The sequence below is a fragment of the Elephas maximus genome, chromosome 2 (assembly GCF_024166365.1).
Source record: "Elephas maximus indicus isolate mEleMax1 chromosome 2, mEleMax1 primary haplotype, whole genome shotgun sequence".
Taxonomy (NCBI): Eukaryota; Metazoa; Chordata; class Mammalia; order Proboscidea; family Elephantidae; genus Elephas; species Elephas maximus.
In genome coordinates, this window is record NC_064820.1 from 143,622,843 (window position 1) to 143,644,596 (window position 21,754).

General features: G+C 39.7%; 1 protein-coding gene across 1 annotated transcript in view; it reads right to left on the reverse strand.

Moving 5' to 3' along the window:
- LVRN (laeverin) overlaps positions 1-21,754 on the reverse strand; it is a 105,036-nt gene that overhangs the window by 64,136 nt on the left and 19,146 nt on the right. Inside the window, exons 2-6 of the mRNA XM_049873615.1 lie at positions 18,665-18,807; positions 16,019-16,158; positions 11,096-11,222; positions 2,723-2,877; positions 594-707 (exon numbers count right to left, since the gene is read on the reverse strand). Coding sequence (XP_049729572.1) covers positions 594-707; positions 2,723-2,877; positions 11,096-11,222; positions 16,019-16,158; positions 18,665-18,807 — 679 coding nt within the window. The remainder of the gene's footprint in view (positions 1-593; positions 708-2,722; positions 2,878-11,095; positions 11,223-16,018; positions 16,159-18,664; positions 18,808-21,754) is intronic.

The following is a 21,754-nucleotide window of genomic DNA, read 5'->3' on the forward strand; positions in this document are numbered from 1 at the left end:
TTTATTTTTCAGTGTTACTACTTAGTCAAAGCAGCAAAATTACAATATCAGCAATAATATTTACTATGATTGACTAAAAGTAGCATACTGCTTATTAAAGTATAGACTAATGACTAAAAAAAAAAGCATATTAACCCATCGCTACGAGTTGATATTAGTCATCATTAAATTCATAGACTAATGATTACAACGGCTTTAAACTTTGGTGTAGGAGAGAATAAGTGAAAATAATCTAAAATCTAACAATAAAGAAAGATTACAAGCATATACTACATAAGATGACATAATAAAATATTAGGTAGTCATAAAAATCTTGTTTTCAAAAATGAATTAATGATTTGTGGAATTGTTCATGATTAACATGAAGCAGTAAAATAATTACGAATCTCTAGCTAATATCCACTTTTATGAATATTTACAACAGGTAAAAACTTGAGGTAAAAACGTAATTAAAAATGACACCAATTATCTCTGGTATCATAGATCATTTAATATTCCTTTTATTTTTCTGTATTTTATACATTCTCAACAATAAATACATATAACTTTTGTAATTAGGGGAAAATCATACTGAAATTTAACAAAATACTTACTTTGGGGAGTTTAGGATTGAAGTAGTTAATTACTCCAAACTCAAAATAAGATGCAAAACCCTCATTGAGCCAGATATTGTTCCACCAATTCATGGTAACCAAGTTTCCAAACCACTTTTGGAGATGGGAGAAAAGAGAACTTTCTTAAATTTAATTTAAGTAATATTTATTGTAGTTACATGTTAAATGAATGTAAGGTCAAAAGTTATACTAAAAATTTATTTGCCATTAATAACAAAACTGGAAAACAAGACTCCAACAATCACATTATTTTTTTTTAACATGAAGAGATATCAGCCAGGCACTGCTCTCAAATAAATACTTCACATCCAATGATTGAAAGCAAGTTTTGTTTTTAAACTGTGATGTTCAAAAATAAAGTAAGCTAGAGTAAAACCCATTGCTGTCGAGTCAATTCCGACTCATAGCAACTCTATAGGACAAAGTACAACTGTTCCATAGGGTTTCTAAGGAGTGGCTGGTGGATTCATACTGCTGATCTTTCAGTTAGCAGTCGAGCTGTTAACTACTGTGCCACCAGGACCCCAAGCTAGAGTAGCATTTCTTAAACTGTCCACTTTGCCCAAAAGTTGTGTTACACTAAATAAACCTGAAGTCCTGAATGCTGACTTAACACCTACTAATTCCAGCACATTATCCTGTAAATGGAGCCCTGGTAGCATACTGTTTAAGAGCTCAGGTTGCTAATGAAAAGGTCTACAGTTTGAATCCACCAGCTGCTCCTTGGAAACCCTATGGGGCAGTTCTGGTCCTTGGAAACCCTATGGGGCAGTTCTACTCTGTCCTATAGGGTCACAACGAATTGGAATCGACTGGACAGCAACGGGTTTGGAGTTTTTGGTTCATACTCTAAATAGACTACATCAGGATTTTGCTCCAAGCAGTTATTTTTAAGAACTTGATTTGACCTGTGCCATCTACAAATCAGTGACGAGACCATGCGGATCACATGTTCTGCAGTGTGATTCAGCTATAATTATTTTCTATTACAGTTTAGCAGAAAGAAATTGTCAAACGGATGATGAATAGAATCAGGAAACAAAAACAAATATCTCCAAAATCAACAAACCCATGGCTAGTATTTAACCAAATTCTTACAACAGCTGTGATGTATTCATAGTTAGCAGCCTGTATTTCAAAGCAATGTATCACATTAGGTATAATTAAAAAATGACTCTTGGGGAGACTGATCAAAACTTGTGAAAGTGTGTGTTGACTGCATGACAGGGTGTTCCTCAATCCCAGCAATTCACTCTTTTCCAAAACTTCTTAGGGCATCACATCACTATGAAGATAACAATTTCAGGCTTTAAATGATTTCTTTCTTGACAAACTTGTATTAATGGAATATAGACCAACATGCAAATGTGAGAATCTCCATCAAATCAAATAGCCAAACTTGTAAAATCACCAATATGCAACCACATGGATCTAATGAAGTGAACCATGAATCCTTGTTTACACTGCCTTTAAGAACACAGTCAGAGGATTAATTATTGCATATATCATGGACACCAATATACTGTCTGCATCCCTTTAAGCTCTCTCAGAAAAATAGAAGTTTACAACAATCTACTGATGTGGGTATCTTTTAGGGACCTTTTTTAGTACTATTTATTTTAAGATGAAATGGAAAACAAATAATCATAGCTCTGCTTGGCTGACTTTTCCTGAAGCAGATTTTGTGGAGCAGTCAGCCTTTGGACATAAAGCCAATCCTCCACTGGATTGTCAGGTCAAATTACTATGACCCAGCATCAACAGTTCAAATCCACCCAGAATCTGATTACACTGTTTCTAATTACTATCACAAGTTTCAAATACCCAAAACCCAGTGCTGTCGAGTCAATTCCAACTCATGGCGACCCTATAAGACAGAGTAGAACTGCCCCATAGAGTTTCCAAGGAGAGCCGGGAGGATTTGAACTGCCAACCCTTTGGTTAGCAGCCATAGCACTTAACCACTACACCACCAGGGTTGCCTAAGTTTCAAATACATATATTTAAAATTTTGGTACACAGCAGGATTTTTGTTTTGTTTTGGGTTTTTGAGTAAGCAGCTGAAGAATACCTTTATGTGAAATAAGAAAGAACGTTTTACCACATGCCTGATGTCCAATCTCATGGGAGACAATGTAGGAGATCACAGCCTTCTTTTCCGTCAGTTGATCATTTGGATGCAGCAACAATAACGACTCATCGAACATCAATAATCCCCAATTTTCCATTGCACGGTTGTCAAAAATAGGCAAGGCAACTATATCTAAGTGGATTTAAATAAAGGGCAAAATGAAAGCATCTCTTCCAAGAAATTTGGGATTTCTAGATATAAATATCACAAAATGAAATCATAAGTAAATAATTTAATATGAGGGGAGAGAAGGCTTTATTTAAAGACAAATACCAAAGACAGGGATCAGAAATAAATTGTTTTGACATATAAAACTTAAATAATTAAGTTGACCAAAAAGACACCATAAACAAATTTGAAAGGCAAACCACAACTGAGAAAAGTATTTGCAGCATATATCATAAACAACTAGGCAATACATATAATTTTTTTTAATATTTAAGGAACTCTGACAAATCAAAGAGAAAAAAACAAAGATGTGAACGATTTACCAAAGAAAGCATTCAAATGGCCAAAATTCCTCTTCAAAATTGTTCAACTTTCTTAGTTATTAATAAACAAAAATAAAAACAATGCTACAAGTATCTTTCAAATTTACAAGAAGATTAATAGTATTGATGTAGGTAGAGGAAAACTGGCCCATAGCTTGTTGTTGAGAGTATAAACTGGTACAACCTTTCTAGAACAATCTGGAAAATATTTCACAATCTTGAAAATGTTCATACCCTTTGATTAAATTATTCTACTTTTGGAATTTATACTAAGTTAATTTATACTAAACTATGGAGAGATTCACCAACATTTCCTTATAAGGATTTTCTTTAGTGTTTTTAAAGTAACTCAGAAAAGGTGGCATCTATCCAAATGTTTAACCACATAGTATGAAATAAGTTATTTTGGCAAATTGATATCTAGGCATTCTATGTCTTAAAAATGACAATACAAAAGAACATGTAGCTATTTAGATCATGTTGCTATATACTGTTACTTTTAAAAAGCCATTTGAAGAACAGTGTCAATTCTATGATGCAATTTTTATTAAAATAAACAATTACAGAGATAGAGACTAAGACAGATACTGGGAAATACACATTAAAATGTTAGCAGTGATTATCTCTCTGTGGTAGCATGAGAAAAAGGAGATTTTTCTTCTCTCTTTCTCTTTGTTTTTTTTTTTTTACTTTTCTTTATTTTTCCAAATTTTCTACAGTGTATCACTTATTATTTTCATAACCAGAAAAACAATAAAATTTTCTTTTCTTTTTCTAATGGAAGAAATATCATTTTCATATATCCATACTACATTTGTCTAATAAATGCTCTATGCTATCCTATGTTAAATAACTTAAGTTGACTTCACACATGGCTGAAGTTGACCATGTGTATCCAGTTCATTATATCACCTCCACTGTTGGCACTCTATTATCTTTGCACATACTTAGTTGACACAACCTGGGTTTCCATTCTTCTAAGCTTCCTCCCCTCACGCAAGACCACTCTGCTCCACTCAAGCCAATTCGTTTTGTTCTCTACAACCACTGAGTCTTTGTTCATGCCCTTTGCTATCCCAGGAAGTCCTCTGCTCAATTCATGAATGCCACCAGTATGGGTGGTCAAATCTTACCAGCTTTAAGAAGCCATTTCTTACTAACACCAATGAGTATTCTTTTTAATTTATTTTTTACTTCATAGAACCAGATTAAAGAAAACCCTTGCTTCTTGATAAACTATCAGCATTAGTTCACATGTGACCCTGTTTTACTTAATTTTAACAATCCATTATTTTAAAATAATAATATGAACATCCATGAACGCACGATCTAACCCTTTAGAACAACAGCTGGCAGAACTTTTCTGTATAGAGCCAGACAGTAAATATTTTTGGCTTTGCAGTCTATACAGTTTCTGCTGTAGTTATTCAGCTTTGGCTTTGAAGTGCAAAAGCAGCCTGTGGCCTGATGGATCACTTTTGTGTGCCCTCTCTCGACATGGTGTTGTAACTCTCACCTAAGTGGTTCGGTGGGACTGTGCAAATAGAGTAATCATGGCCCACCAAGGGGCTTGGTCAGTTTTACCATCCTGTTGGGCTTAAAATGAGCCATCCCAGAGGTTAGAAGGAAAGGATCTCACTCAGAGCCAAGAGTGGAATGCGTCCTTTGGACCTGGAATCCCTGCACTGAGAAGCTCCTGGAGCCAGGAGACTGAGAGAGACAGACAGATAGAGAACTGTAACACTGAAGATGGCAAGAAGTGGTGGCAGAAAAACTGCAGCAGGAGAGACTGACAGGAGACAGTGTGGTGAACATCCTGGCCCACAGAGTGAGAAAGAAAGCTGAAGGTCTTCAGGCAGGAGACTTGCTGACAAAGTAGGGTGCCTCAGGCACTTGATAGAGCTAGGTTTGCTGACCCACAGAGCTAGAGCTGAGCTCCTATGCACCGATGCTTACTGGAGGAATGGGGTGCCTCCAGTAAGCAGAGCTAAAAAAGCTCTGTCACACTTTCTTGAGCTGGGCAGAGGCCAATGTTCAGGAAGAGGCCTGCCTGCAAGCACAGCTGGGCAGAGGCTATCCTGATGGAAGAACTGTATCCTGAGCATCCGTCAACCTGAATTGTAACTTGTTACTTCCCTAATAAACCCAATAATTGCGAATATTATCTGTGAGTTCTGTGTGGTCATTGCTATGAATTATCAAACCCAGTAGAGAAGTAGAGAGGGCCGTGGAAGGGATAGCTGATGGCAGAATTGGTAAAAATGGTGGAGAGAAGAGGCCTGTCTGACCTCCGCCTCATGGAATTCAGCCTTGGGCTGTTGATCTTGATTTTCCTTCCCTCTTGTGAAGTTAAAGGAGATCAGACACTTCTGCCAAGCCATTTTTACACAGCCATGATACTATGTAAGTGAATAGGTATAGCTGTGTTTCAATAAAACTTTATGGACACTGCAATTTAAATTTCATATAATTTTTATGTGTTACAAATTTTTTTTTCCCAACAATTAAAAATTGTAAAAACCATTCTTTGCTCCTGGGCCATACGAATACAGGTAATGAGCCAAACTTGGTGGTTTGCCAATCCATAATTTTGAGTATTATCAGTAATTCATATTGTGATTCCCATACCAGCAGCATTGGCAACACCTAGGGACTTGTTAGAAATTAAAATTCTAAGAACCTGCCCCAGATCTCCTAAATCAGGACCTCTGTGGTAGAGGATGGCAATCTGTGTTTTAACAAGCCTTCTGGATGTTTCCAATAATGGTTAAAGTGTGAGAACCACTGACTTACATCTATCTGGGTGCTCCTTCACAACTCGTCCTTGAGGCTATTCTCCAAAGATAACTAATATTCTGCATTTTGTATTTATCTTTCTCTTGCTTTAAAAAAGATAAAAATATATATGTGTGTGTGTGTGTGTGTATGTGTGTTGTTGTTGTTATGTGCTGGCAAGTCGGTTCCAACTCTTAAGGATCCTATGTACAATAAAATGAAACACTGCCTGATCCTGCACCATCCTCACAATCATTACTATGCTTGAGCCCATTTTGCAGGCACTGTGTCAATCATATATATATATATATATACACATATATACAATTTGCTGTTTTGAATTTTAGAGAAAAGTGCTTCATTTTCATTGCTATGAATAAGGAAGACTGAAGAATTGATGCATTTGAATTATGGTGCTGGCAAAGAATACTGAATATACCATAGACTGCCAAAAGAACGAACAAGTCTGCCTTGGAAGAAGTACAGTTAGAATGCTCCTTAGAAGCGAGTATGGAGAGATGGAACTTTGTCTCATGTACTTTGAACATGTTATCAGGAGGGACCAGTACCTGGAGGAGGGCACCATGCTTGGTAAAGCAGAGGATCAGCGAAAAAGAGGAAGCCCCTCAACGAAATGGATTGACACAGGGGCTGCAACAACGTGCTCAAACATAGCAACGATTGTGAAGATGGCACAGGAGAGGGCAGTGTTTCATTCTGTTGTGCATAGGGTCACTGTGAGTCAGAAGCAACTCAACGGCACCTAACAACAACATTCTATCGTGTGACTATACTACAGCTGCTTATTTATCCGTTATCTTGTCAATAACCATTTGGGTTGTGAACAGTTTGGGGCTACTGTAAAAAGTATAGCTATGAACACTCTTATAAATGTCATCTAGTATATCTGTGTTCAAATTCCCTTTGAGGATACATACCTAGGGATGGAATTACTAGGTTTTAAGGTATTTTTTTTATAACGGTGAAAGTTGCTAGACAAGAACAAATATTTTTCTAAGTGGTTATAACCGTTGACACTCATATCAACAATTTCAGATTCTCTTTGACACTTGGCATTGTTGGAATTTTTACTTTCAGATAATCAAATGGGTATAAAACAGAGCCTCACTGTGGCTTGGATATTCATTTTTCCAGATTACTAGTGAGGTTAAATATGTCTGCATAAATTTGTTAGCCACATGTGTTTCCTTATCATAATGTATCTATTCATATATTTTTATTCATTTTCCTATGGGGTTGTATTTTTCTTATTTACTTGTAGATGTTCTTTATATATTTGGGATACTCCAATTAATAATTCTTCATCTTCTTTCTTTTTTGACTTTTACATAGCTAGTATTTTATCTCTTGCTTGCAAACTTGCTGTTTTTGTTTCTAAAATATGCAAGCTATCTCCCTAACTCAGCTACTTGAACAGAGCCCTAGCCACCTACTTCTTTTATATTCTTATGGCACCTAGAAAAGTAATAGGTACCCAGTATGTACTCAGTAAATTCTCATTTATTATGGTGATTATATCACTGCTTTCTGATTTATGTTGTATGCCATTACTTGAGTTTTATCACCACAAAAATACAGTCCACATTGGGATGTGTGATACATACAGTGAGTCCACCACTGTTAAGTTAAAAGCATGATCAAAGCTTAAAAGAGAAGTTGTCACTTCATATGTTTGCACATCTGAAAGGTCTGTATTCCTAAAAGCAACATGCCACTTTTTCTTTCAAAATTTGTACTAATAACCCCAAAACCTAACTTTATCAATATCTGTAATATTTTCATATTTCAGCCCACTTTTTACTTTAAACAGCTTGAAGGAAAATGATAGCAACATCAGAAAAAAGGCTTTTCTATATGATAGATTCATGAATGTGGTTTATATATATTATCTTAGATTCTAAGGTTTAGAATTCAGTGATAAGAAGATAAACTAAAAGAACAACGTGGGAGAAATAAAACAAATGGCTTCTTATCTGACTCATTGAGAGTACAAGAATAAAACAAAACAAAAAACCAAACTCACGCTGTTGAGTCAATTCTGACTCATAGAGAACCTATAAGAGAGAGTAGAACTGCCCCATAGGGTTTCCAAGGAGCAGCTGATGGATTCAAACTACTGACCTTTTGGTTAGCAGCCAAGCTCTTAACCACTGTGCCACCAAGGCCGCACTGAGAGTAATAGTATAGAATATATAGGAAATGTTGATACAGAAGGTTTTTTATCTTGCTTTGTTCTCTCTTTTTTTTTTTTGTGACTCAACCAAAAGTTAAAGTAACTATGAACCATTAGTTTATCTTTCTCCTAAAAATCCAGTAAGAAAAGTTTTGTTTATTTTATCTACCAGTCAAAACACATTTTTATTGAGCACCTCCTATGTGTAAATTGGAGCCCTGGTGCCACAGTGGTTAAGCACTTGGCTGCTCACCAAAAAGATTGGCGATTCGAGCCACAGAAGAAACATGTGGCAGTCTGCTTCTGTAAAGATTGCAGCCTTGGAAACCCTGTGGGGCAGTTCTACTCTGTCCTATAGGGTTGCTATGAGTCAGAATTGATTCAACGGCAGTGGGTTTGGTTTTAATGGGTTTGTATGTGTAATATTGGGTAAGATGTCAAATATAACCCTGAACTCCAGAAGTAAATAATCTAGTGAGAATTTAAGTGAAATAACTGAATTAATTGTACATATTTATTTCCCCCACTCTAGTGGATTAATTACTTTTGTGTGTGGCCTTTCTAGCCATGGTCTTCTAACTCCCACCCAGGTGATCGTATGATAGGGTAATTGTGGCCTACCAAGGGGATTGGTCAGTTTTGCCTTAAAAGAGAGCCAATTCCAGAGCAGAGAGGAGGAGCTCACCACCACCAAGGAATGAGAGATCAGCAGCAGGGACTCTGCAGCAGGGACTCTGCAGCAGGGACTCTGCAGCAGGGACTCTGCAGCAGGGACTCTGCAGCAGGGACTCTGCAGCAGGGACTCTGCAGCAGGGACTCTGCAGCAGGAGGTGGCATGATGGGCTTCCTGGCCCACAGAGAGAGAAAGCTAAGTGCCTTTGGGCAGAAACTGAGGGCTAGGGAGAGACGTTCCTGTGAACATGGCTGGGAAGAGGTTTTTCTGATGATGGAAGAACTGTATCTTGAGTGTTGTCCCTGAGCCTGAAACTGTAACTATTACTTCCCTAATAGACTCCATAATTGTGAGTATGGTCTGTGAGTTCTGTGTGGCCACTGTGATGAATTATCTAACCCAGTAGAGAGTGCTGTGGTAGGGACGATTGGTATCAGAATTGATAGAAATGGTGGAGAGAAGAGGCTTGTCTAACCTCTGCCTCATGGAAGTCAGCCTTGCACTGTTGATCTTGGTTCTCCTTCTACCTTATAGGGTTGAAGGAGATCAGAGACTGGCCCCAAGCCATGATTACACCCACCAAAAAGGTTTACTGTTTACCGCTATGAGACAAGTACTGTCATGGGAGTACAAATAAAAAGGCAATTCAGATCCTGAACCCAACTTAGGATAAAGTGTGTCAAGGGTTCTGATGGAGGGGTGTATGGGATTCTGTGGAATCATGAAAAAAGAAGTTAGGGAAGACTTGCTGAATGAGGGGGCTGTGAGTTGAGAAATACAGGAATTAACAGTTGGGTAGAAGGCATTCAGAAAGAGCAAGCTGCATGTTCAAGAGCCTAGAGAAGAGGTGAGAAAGGCGGAAGCGTAGGAGGCCGCAGAGATAGTGCCAGGAAGAGCGCAGCTCCTCCACACTGAGGAGCTGCTGGAAGCCCTGAGAGGCTGACATGGGATGATGGAGAGTTTGGACATTATCCTCAGGGTAACGGGAAGCCACAGAAAAGATTTTAAAGAGGAAAGTAACATTGGAATTTTGCTCTGGAAGGATCCATCTGGCTTCGATATGGAGAAACCAGGTGAGAGCTGCTGTGGTAGAGATGTTGGTGATATAAACCAGGGTGGACTAGGGGATAGGGAGAAGCAGATGAATGCAGGAGATAGGAAGGAAATGACTAATTAGAGGGAGGCGGTGTTTTGAGGGAATAAGATATCAAGGATAACTCTGGACTTCTCTTTAAATAAACATGAAAGAAATTCTTCTTAGCTAGATAAAGGTCATTTTGAAATTCTCCAGCCTCAGAAGCGCCAGGAGCTTTGCCTGCAATGCTGTTCTCCAAGGCTGGATTCCCACTGCCAGTGCTGTTGAGTCGACTCTGACTCATAGCGTCCCACTGCCTCCTACCCCCTAAATGACAGGTATCTCTCCAGAATCCCTGAATGGTCCAAGCTGGTCTCTGTTCCTTCTTAGCCAGAACAATAGAGCCTCAGGGCCACTGGCTTCCTGGTGCTCAGGAGCTTTGAGCTCCCAAGTATTTACTTCCTGTCTCCTTCCTTTGTCTGCCGATATAGGCAAAGCATTCTTTTTCCAAAGACCTCAGGGAACATGTCAGAGGAACAAAATACATTTGCATGATACTCTCAATATAGACAGAAGAAAATTGAACAACTTTCTGAGCAAAGTGTCCATATAATTTTAAGAATATATTCTGTAGACCTATGAGAGATACAATGTTTATGTATTTCCTCAAGAATCATATTCACACGATTCCAATTTTATACGATGAAAAATCACAGATGAGATCACCAAGTCCTAATTTAATGACTCATAGCTAAAGAACATTAAAAAAAAAATCTTACAAATGGGAACTGGAGTAATTTACACAGCCCTGCTAAGAGGAACAAAAACATTGGGTGGTATATTTGCATTATGAGAAAAAAGGACACAAGGCAGGAGAGACAGCAGTGGCTGGAGGAGGTGAGGCTGCCATTGAGTAACCAGCAGGGATCTAAAGCCTGAGAGCTCTCTGAATACCCACTAGGCACATGGCACTCTACAAAGAAAAAAGGACAGGTCCTAATTTAAATGTGTAAGAGGTAATGGCAGGAGGCCAGGCCCCAAACAGAAGCTAAATGGTGACAAAGGTTCCTTAGAGGCTCATGTAGGTACCCTCCAACCTCAACCCAAGAACCCCAGTTGCATTGGAAAGGAAGGTGCCTCACCTGTTTTTGGAAGAGGGTAGCTAATGTTAAACAAATCTTCCATAAAAGAGAAGATGAGACCCGTGATGTTCAAAGCAAAGTCTGCATTCCCATTTGCGATGGCATCTTTCCGGGCCCAGATGCGTATCTAAATCAAAATAATCAAGCAGTGATTAAGAAAAGCATTTGTGATGGTGGAAAGTGACAGCCTGCTTGCTCCAATTACCTTTTCAGAAAAAGCTACATAATAAAATGTTTAAATGCATACATGCTGAGAAATGCCCAGAAAGCTGCTCACTAATATTGTAGTTTCCATATACAGTGTGTTATTCCAACTTTTTACAGTAACATGCATAACTTTTGTCATTAAAAAAAAAAATCCTTTTAAACTGAATGCTTCAAAGGTCAGCGGAGCAAGGGCAGGGGTTTGGGGACTATGGCTTAAGGGGACTTCTAAGTCAATTGGCAAAATAATTCTATTATGAAAACATTCTGCATCCCACTTTGAAGTGTGGCATCTAGGGTCTTAAATGCTAACAAGTGGCCATCTAAGATGCATCAATTGGTCTCAACCCACCTGGATCAAAGGAGAATGAAGAACACCAAGGTCACACAATAACTATGAGCCCAAGAGACAGAAAGGGCCACATGAACCAGAGACTTACATCATCCTGAGACCAGAAGAACTAGATGGTGCCCAGCCACAACGGATGACGGCCCTGACAGGGAGCACAACAGAGAATCCCTGAGGGAGCAGGAGATCAGTGGGATGCAGACCCCAAATTCTCGTAAAAAGACCAGATTTAATGGTCTGACTGAGACTAGAAGAATCCCGATGGTCATGGTCCCTAAACCTTCTGTTGGCCCAGGACAGGAACCATTCCTGAAGACAACTCATCAGACATGGAAAGGACTGGACAATGGGTTGGAGAGAGATGCTGATGAAGAGTGAGCTACTTGTATCAGGTGGACACTTGAGACTGTGTTGGCGTCTCCTGTCTGGAGGGGAAATAGGAGGGTAGAGAGGGTTAGAAACTGGCAAAATCATCACAAAAGGAGAGACTGGAAGGAGGGAGCGGGCTGACTCATTAGGGGGAGAGTAAGTGGGAGTATGGAGTAAGGTGTATATAAGCTTATAAGTGACAGACTGACTTGATTTGTAAACTTTCACTTAAAGCAAAATAAAAATTATTAAAAAAAAAAATCCTTGGAATGGTCCACACTGACATCCATCCCTGCAGAAAATGAAGATTCTATGTAAGGGTAAAAGAGGACTCTTGTGTTCCTCTTTAGGATGTATTCTTAATGATCCCAATCAGAATTCTGCAGTTGGTGGAGATGGGGTTAGACGGTAGGGTCCATTTCAAGCAATTTGAACCATGCAAATTTAAAATGGTTTGGTGATTCAAATCTTCATAGTCCCACTTTATTTTCAAAATTTGAAATAAGGTAAGTTTCCCTAATTAAAAAAGAAAAATAGTCATCAGAACTCATAATTTTTCAAGAATCTAAACTTACTGGACCTATTGAGGCTGAAGGAGTCCCCAAGACTATGGCCCTAACTTACTCTTCAGACCATGAATTGAAACTATCCCCCAAAGTCACCTTTAAGTAACAGTTTAGCATGAAGAGTAAAGATTGTCACCCTTGACTATTGGTTTAAAAAAAAATTATAAGACCAAAGGGTCAACAGCTAGGTTAAAGAATAGATGAGAAGGTTTGGGGGATCAGGGAGTTTAAATGAAAGCAAACCAACTAGAACAGAAATGAGAATGTTGACACAACTTGAATGTAACCAATGTCATTGATGATTATGTCTAGAGACTGCAGAACGGGAGAGAGTTTGCTGTGTATATTTTCACCAAAAATAAAATGAAAATATTAAAAAAAAAAAAAGATTTTAAAGCTGGTGAAGCAAGAGAATTATAAACTCTGTTTATGCAACTGCCACCTGGCACCTCCACTGTAGTAAATGAAACCCCTCCAATGGTTTGCCAGTTTTATATAACTATTGATTGAGCACGTGGGGACTTCTCTGTGACTAATATGCTGTTTTAACATTCATTGTTGTTATGATATAGAATAATTTTTTACCTTACAGTTTCATCTGAGCACTTTTTAATGGAGTTGTTAGCGTTGATACTAAATAACATGCCTGAAACTCAATAACCCTGGAACAAAAGTTAGAGGTGGGGAAATTAAAACAGTTGCCCTGATGAGAGTGCAATTAATCTAAGTAAGAGCTCTCTGCAAAACACTGGAGATAAAACTAAGGAAACAAAAAGCAGCAGCATAGTATCTGCAGATTCTTGCACTCCAAGAACACAGCTTACTTTGCTTTTATTTCTGCTAGAAAATTAGTCTTGAATTATGTGACTTTTGAATTACATGAGGTCTTCAGGAATGCGCCTCTTTCACAAAATGCAACCACCTGTGTTTGAAGGCACTTTGCCTTGATGTGTTTGAAGGCACTTTGCCTTGATCCCTTAGGATTCCCTAATCTGGGAAAGACAGCCACAGGACTTGGTCCTGCCCCTACACTAAACTTGTCCTCCTCTAACTCTATTCTGAGGCAAGGGTTAGGAAGCCTGCTAAACTGAAGCCCACACAACTGAGTGGAAGTAATAGCCAACTCTCCCCATCTTCAAGATAATGTGTGCATTTTAACTGTAGCCTTGTAGCCTGTTGGAAAATAACCCAGCCCACTGCTGCCAAGTCAATTCCAACTCATAGTGACCCTACAGGACAGAGTAGAACTGCCCCATAGGATTTCTAAGGCTGTCAATCTTTACGGAAGCAGACAGCCACATCTTTCTCCCATGGAGCTGCTGGTGGGTTCAAACCACCGACCTTTCGGTTAGCAACTGCGTGTTTTTAACCACTGTGCCATCAGGGCTCCTTGGAAAATAACAGCAATAACAATGTTTGTGTATTTGTTTTCAGTTTGCAAAGCTCCTTCCCATAAGTTACCTTTATAGAGCAGAAGAGAGCCAGATGATGGGGATTTCAAGCTGAGCGGGAGAGCAGGTGGCCCCTGTATGGCCAATGAAAAATACATTTTGGAGATGCAGTCATGAAGTTCCTTCAAAATCACACCTGGTCCACCAGTGTGTCCTGGTCGTCTTCTCTATACATCGAAAAACCCAAACCCCTTGCCATCAAGTTGATTCTGACTTACTGCAACCCTATAAGACTGAGCAGAACTGCCCGATAGGGTTTCCAAGGAGCGGCTGGTGGGTTTGAACTGCTGGCGTTTTGGTTAGCAGCTAAGCTCTTAACCACTTCACCACTAGGGCTTCTCTCTACACACAGGAGAGCAAAATCTTTACAAGTGTCTGTGTGTGTTAAATTGTACTCAAAGTGTGTCATTACTGGCCCTGGTCACGTGTTTCCTGTGTTATCCTTACGCCACATGTTAACCACTTTCAAGTTCACTAAATTTTTATCTCTTATTTGATGAGCAATTTTTGTCTAGACTGCACGCTATTCCAAGAGTAAATTTTGGTTCCCCAGTAGGATATATGGTAGACTCATTCACATTGGAAAGCTGAGCCATAGCCAAATGGAACATTCCACTGATAAATTCATTTCCAGACTTCTATTTTCTGGCTGTGGATGTTACTTTCTTAGACATGCTCCATTTCCTCTTTGCTTCTATGGCAGCTGACTTTCTTTTCAGGTGATCTTCCCCCAAAGAAATAGGTTGTATCCCTTTGCAAGAATTGTTGCGGGTAAAGCAGCTTGAGAGCAGCAACAAGCCACCTGAGATGTAGATGCGGAAGGGCCACCTGGGATACTAGCTGTGCTGCCCACTCCTTCATGTCAGGCTCTGAGCATGTGCTTCCCAGTCATGTCTGAGCACATTTATCAACATATGTCATGAATGTTTGACTTCGCCAATGGTATATTTGAGAATGTCAAGGATCTATTAGTGGTTATTCAATAAGGAAAATCAGGCCCGAGCCAACAGCTGAGGAAGATAAGGAGCTGCTCTTTGCCTCCAGTAGAGTATTATTCATTCAACACTAGGTTAAATGGAGTGTAAGATGAGTAGCTTTGAGCGATTCTCCCCCTTGAGGTGGGCTTGGCTTTCTCCCACAGCTTCCTTGTCTCCATGAATCAATAGTAAGAACCTGAAAGATCTTGGGCCCAGGAGAGGGCCTCCACCTGCTGTAGTGCCAGATTTTCCTCAGCCCCATGAAGTAGATCTGACTAGAAAGAAAAGGGCCTAAGACACTGACCTTACTTACCTCTACACTCTATTACAGGGTGTGGCCAGTACATAAAGCCCTTCCACGATAACCTTAATAAAATGAGGGTATAATTGGGGGAAAACTAGGTATTTCAGGACAAAGCCCCCACTTTACAAAACTTGGGGTAGGGGGAGTGTCCCATACCCTGGAGTTGAGGAACATGGCAGCCCTGCTTCTAGACAGGGATGATGTTTAACCTGCATGGACCATTTCAGCCATAGCAGATATTTCTTGCTGGTATCTATTTTTATTGCTTGCTGTCTGTGCCATACTGGTTGTTACACATTTTGAATATTATCCCAGCTTGAAAGGCTACATCAACATGACTGAGGAAACAACACATACTAAACGAAAACTCCAACATGCCATTTTGGCAGCAATCCCCATTCTCTCCTGTACTCCATAAAGGCAGCAGGTGGCTGGGAAGAGGGTGCTCAGAACCTGCCTCTGAAGACTGAACTTAATGGGCAGCCACTCTATGGAAACCATTCCACAGAGTTGCAGAGGGAATTGTTGCATTTCCTTTCTGCAAAGCCACACATAGAGCTTTAACAGGACTCGGGAAAAAGGCAGAGAGAGTACCTGGAGGTGACAACAGGATATGTAGGGGTAGCCCCTGGAAGCCGAAAGAGTACATGAACAATCTGTAGCCAGTACATTTTCCCTTACCTGGAGAAGCTTCCTTACTTACCTCCTTGCCCCTCTCAGTTCTGTTGACATAGTCATAGTCACATATAACAAATGCAACTAAGTAAGTTGGCATTGGGGGTGTGGTATAAAAGGTAGTAACAGTCCATTTGTTTCCATTCACATCTTCTTCTTCAGATTGACCTACAGAAATTTTAGTACATATCACTGTAAACCTAGTCAATAATTTCCACATTTAAGCTGGGAACCATGGTCTTTGGGGACATCTAGCTCAATTGGCATTATATAGTCTATAAAGAAAACGCTCTACATCCAACTGTGGTGAGCAGAGTCTGGGGTCTTAAAACTGCGAGCGGCCATCTAAGATACATCTCCTAGTCCCATCCCAGCTGGAGCAAAGGAGAATGAAGAAAACCAAAGACACAAAGGAAAGATTAGTCCAAAGGACTAATGAACCACAGCTACCACAACCTTCACCACACTGAGCCCAGAACAACTAGATGTTGCTCGGTTACCAACACCCAGTTGCTCTGGCAGGGAACACAATAGACAGTCCTGGACAGAGCAGAAGAAAAATGTAGAATAAAATTAAAATTCACACACACGCAAAAACAGACAAGGCTTGCTGCTCTGACAGAGACTGGAGAAACCTCAAGAGTATGGCCCCCAGACACCCTTTTAACTCAATACTGATGTCATTCCTGAGGTTCACCCTTCAGCCAAAGATTAGACAGGTCTATGGGGCCAACAATAACACACATGAGGAACATGCTTTGTAGTTCAGTCATGTATATGAGACTAACAGGCACACCAGCCTAAAAACAAAGACAAGAAGGCAGGAAGGGACAGGAAAACTGGGTAAATGGAAACAGGGAACCCGGGATGGAGAAGGAGAGCATGTTGACACATTATGGGGTTGACAACAAATATCACAAAACAATTTGTGTATTAGCTATTTAATGAGAAATTAATTTGCTCTGTAAACTTTTTACCTAAAGCACAAATAAAAAAAAAAAAATCCACCTCTGAAATAATTAATCATCAACCGTCAGCAGCTATGTCTTTCCAACCACTCCTTAAAAAAAAAACTTTTTTTTTTTTAGAGTCTAGCAATTTGGAAAACGACTCGATGGCACCTAACAACAACAACAACAAGCTGTCAATAATGAAGCTTCAATGGTTCAGTGGTAGAAATCTCACCTCACAAGCTAGAGACCCTGGTTTGATTCCCAGACAATGTACTTCATGCACAGCCACCACCCATCTGTCCATGAAGGATTGCATGTTGCTAGGATGCTGAACAGGTTTCAGCAGAGCTTCCAGACTAACAGGAAAAAAGGCCTGGCAACCTACTTCTGAATATCAGCCCATGAAAACCCTATGGATCACAGTAGTCCCATCCACAATCAATCATAGGGATGGCGCAGGACAGGGCAGCAGTGTGTTCTGTCGTGCACAGGGTCTCCATGAGTCAGGGGCCAACGTGATGGCAGCTAACAACAACAAGCTAACAGAAACCATATTAAGGAGATCTAAGGACAGCATCTCGCGCCCAGATAAGCATCTTGAGTAATATGTGCCTGATTGAGGGGAAAATCCATAACACGGCAAGTTTGACCCCCAACCTGCCTTCTCTCTCTTCCTCCCATTTCTACCGTTTCCTAGTCCAGTCCAGGTCTCAAACTACTTAATCTCAAACTGCCGAGGCTGACAGATCAATAGGTGCAAGTTTGTCACTCTCAGGAGACTCATCTAGGTCTGCAGTGGTGGCAGTCTAGGGCCTTTAAAGCAAAAATCACAAACTCAAATGCCTACGAGGGCAAAGCATTCCATCTGAAATGGGCCAGTGTACAATGACAGGGAGTGATGGGGACCATGGCAGATAGGGGAGCATGAGCCCAGTCTACAGGCAGCTGCTTCGCAGCTCTAACTGATTGCCATTACCTAGGAACTCAAAAATAAGTGGTGTTTAGCGCTTCTGAGTTTTTGAGAAAGTAAATAAGCTAGATTTTATGTGAAATCTCTGTGTTTTTAAAGGTTGGAAACTAATTCGGTCAAAAGTCACATGAGCCAAATCAAACACATCTGTGCACCAGATTCAGACCAAGTCTATCAGCTTGTTATCACTAATGATGAATAGTTGAAGCCCTAACTTCTCCAAACTTCCAATGGCAGACTGCCAATGTATAAAAACAGTATGTATAATGTTCTCAGCTCCTAATACAAAAATAATCAGGGTTTATCATCTCCAAGATGTGGGTGCTAAGACACACCCCAGGTGGCTGACTCCCTAAACACATCCATCTCCATGGTTCTCTCTCTCCCTGGGATCTACCTGGAGACTGACTACACTGATTTAAAGCCACAACTGAATTGTTTGAAGGCAGTACTCCAGTGTAATGTTTTAAAATCACTGCCTTTCTTCCAAGCTTTCTAGAATACTCAAATATTTTGGGTGACTTGGCATCATTGATAACAACATAATAACATAATGGTTATTATTATGCAACAATTATGATACATTACCAACACATTGCCTAGAAAAGCTACTGAAATACAAGCTATTATAGAATTGAATATATATGTGTGTGTATGTGTATATACACATACATGTGTGTGTATGTAGATACACACATGCATATATATATATATAAAATCAATATATGTGATGACAGGAAGCATTACTTACCTAGTCTTGGCATGTTAGAAAGGGCCACATAACTTGGATGATGAATAATTGTAATATTAAAGGTTGCTTTCAGAGCTGGCTCATCAAAACAAGGGAATACTTTCCTGGCAAATGTGGGCTCCATCTGAGATGCGAACAGGGCCCTGAAATACATTTGTGGGAAAAATCCATTTATTTTTACCTCGATAAATCAATGGAACCAAATAAATATATAATCAAGGGACTATGGCTTATAATTAAACCTGGAGTGTGGGAAGGAGCTAGGATGCTTTCCTTTCATCTTCCTCACTGCCCTCCCCATAACGCACACACAAACCCCAATTCTCACTGCACTTCAGAATTCTTGTAAGTCCGGGGGGAAAAAAAGAAAACTATTTCATTTTCAACCACAAAATAATATTTGGAAAAAAAAATAATATTTGGTGTTACATGATAAGCTTATTAAACCTTTCACAAACAAAATAGGAACAAATACAGCAAATACGCAATGCCAGCCTTTTGAGAACTAAGTATTTTTTAAAGTGGGGTTATTTCTCTGGAAATGGTCCACTGTTTTCATCCTCCACCAAAGTACAAGTCGGTTGAAGAATGTCTAAAAATTTTTCTTCTTTTTCACATGCCTCCTCTTCCTGGTTGAAAACTTCAAAAAAGCTTTACTTTGGATACCCCTGGGGGTAAACCCCTGAATGTCCCTGGGTACATGCCAACTGAACAAAACAATGTGCATCTGGTTAGATTTATCAAATCCCTGCTGATCCTTCCCCAATCTCCACAGAAAAAATACAAAAAAGGACATTATCCACAGTGTACTAATGATTTATAGGGAAGAGCTTGGGTTCAACAGTACCCTGGGCAAACAAGGAAGTCATCAGGTTCACGAATCTGACAACAGCAAGGATCCCAGTAAACAACTTTCCCTCAAAATAAACCTGACCATTATGGATGCTAAAGCCCTTTTTTCTCCCAAGGCCCTGAGACTTAACATCTCTGATCTTTGATGCATTTACCCCTGCTACAAGCTCAGCTCTTAGATAAATAAAAGGTGACGTCAACAAAGGTAACGTCTCAAGAGAGCACATCCCGTGCATTACCCACCTCTGTGAACTCCTCTTCCACCATGATGAGAACCAGGATCACATAAAAATTCTCAGCTTTAGGATGGACACACCCGACAGGCAGCCTATTCAAAAACCTCTTACAGCCAGTTAATTTGATGTGTTCGTAACCTCACTGTGGCAAAACAATAGTTTCCAACAGCCTGTATTGCCGTATTTGCTCTCTCCCATTTTATTATAGTCTTGCTTCCATGTAATAGTAAGAGGTCTGTGGGCTCTGATGCCAGACACTTCAGCTGCAGAACCCTATTCACTGAGCAATCCTGGACAAATCACATAGCCCTGCACTAGTCACATGACCCTGCTAAGCCTCCATTTATCCCATCTGAAAAATAGTGACGCTATCTACCTTGGACTGCTAATGAGCTTTGTATTATCAGTAACTAAATTTACAAATAAATGACTCTTAGATTCCCCTATATTCCTTTCAATTGCACAAATTATTCTTGAAACAGATGAACTATAGAAGAATTAAAACAGAGATTAGCTACAGGGTAGGGGTGGAGAGTTGGAAATTATTAATTACAAATGCATTTTTAAAAGGCTCCAGAAGTCACAAGTGACCACAAGCTCAATATCATTCAGGTTTGTCTCTCCAACCAATTTTATGCCACTAGAAGCTGGGGATTACGCATTTCTTATCCAGTTCCATGTGTAATACTTGGCAAAAAAAAAAAAAAATCTGGATTTGTAGTAATTGAATAAATATTTGCTCAACCTTGGAGCTATTGTAAAATAAAGGCATAAAAGAGTATTAAGTACATTTGCAGAGTTTGTTTCACTGGTGTTTGTTTTACAGTTTGGGTGGCTGTCCTTATAAGGGATGGGGTAAAGTAGAGAAGATCCAACCCACTGATAGCATAAAGAAAGAGTATCGGGCAGGGGATCCAGCCACCTGAATTTCTGTTCAGGACCTGGGCTGTATCTCAGTTGTGTAACTTGGGGAAAGTTACTGAAACTCTGTGGACATCTATTTCTATAAAATGCAGAGTTGGCAAGAAATGATCTCTAAGGCCAGTTAGAGCTATAAAACTTGGATTCTATGAGGGATAAAGATATCCAACAAGAGGGAAAAAAGGGCCCATGATTGTGAGAAACAATTACTCAGAGGATCGTGCATGGCCTTCAGGAGGTCTGAGTCCCCAAAATTGCAGGACATTTTATGTGAAAGGGGATATATTAGCATGAAAAAGTGTAATGTAGAGTTTAACAGCACATCTAATTCTACAGTACTCGTTCATATATTTGGAAAGCCAACAAATATGCATTGTTTTTATTACAGAAATTACAAAAAGTAAAGCTTGACAGCATCTCAGATGCTATGACTTCACAAAGCATGTGAATCTCAAAGATGGAGCAAGGTAGGGAGTAGAGGAAAATCAGACTCTCCAAGAAAGTGGGAAATGTTTATGTTCATCAAAACGGGCTATGGGCTCAAAAAGGTTAAGAGACACCAGCTTAGAAAGTCACCACTTGAACAAATCAAACATCAAGCAAGTGCCTTCTAATTCCATGATTCAGATCTGTACAGAAGTGAAACAGAAGAAACCCTTGGATTCTACTCAACTATTTATCTCCCTAGTTTTAAACAAACAAACATAACATTAGGAACAAACCCCTACAACACACAGCCTTTCTGGCTTTCAGCCTTAACTGCACAGACCGCCTCTTCCCAAAGGTCAGGGCCAACCAGCAGCACTTATAATCTCATTATGTCACATCTGGGGATCCTCACACTGCTGGATCATTTCCTTCCCTCCCTGCTCTGGGCTTAAGCTACCTTGGAAGTATTTCCTGATCTCAGAAAATAAAATCATCTACCACCTTCTCCTCCTTTCAAATCTCATTGAAATATGCTATTGTGGTTCTTGTAAAGTCTGCTTTTAAAGTGGTCGCTAATGAGGGAGTTAATTTGGGAGAATTTGTCTCCTGTGGCTCAGTATTGTAGACCCACCTGTCTACTCTTGTGTACAGC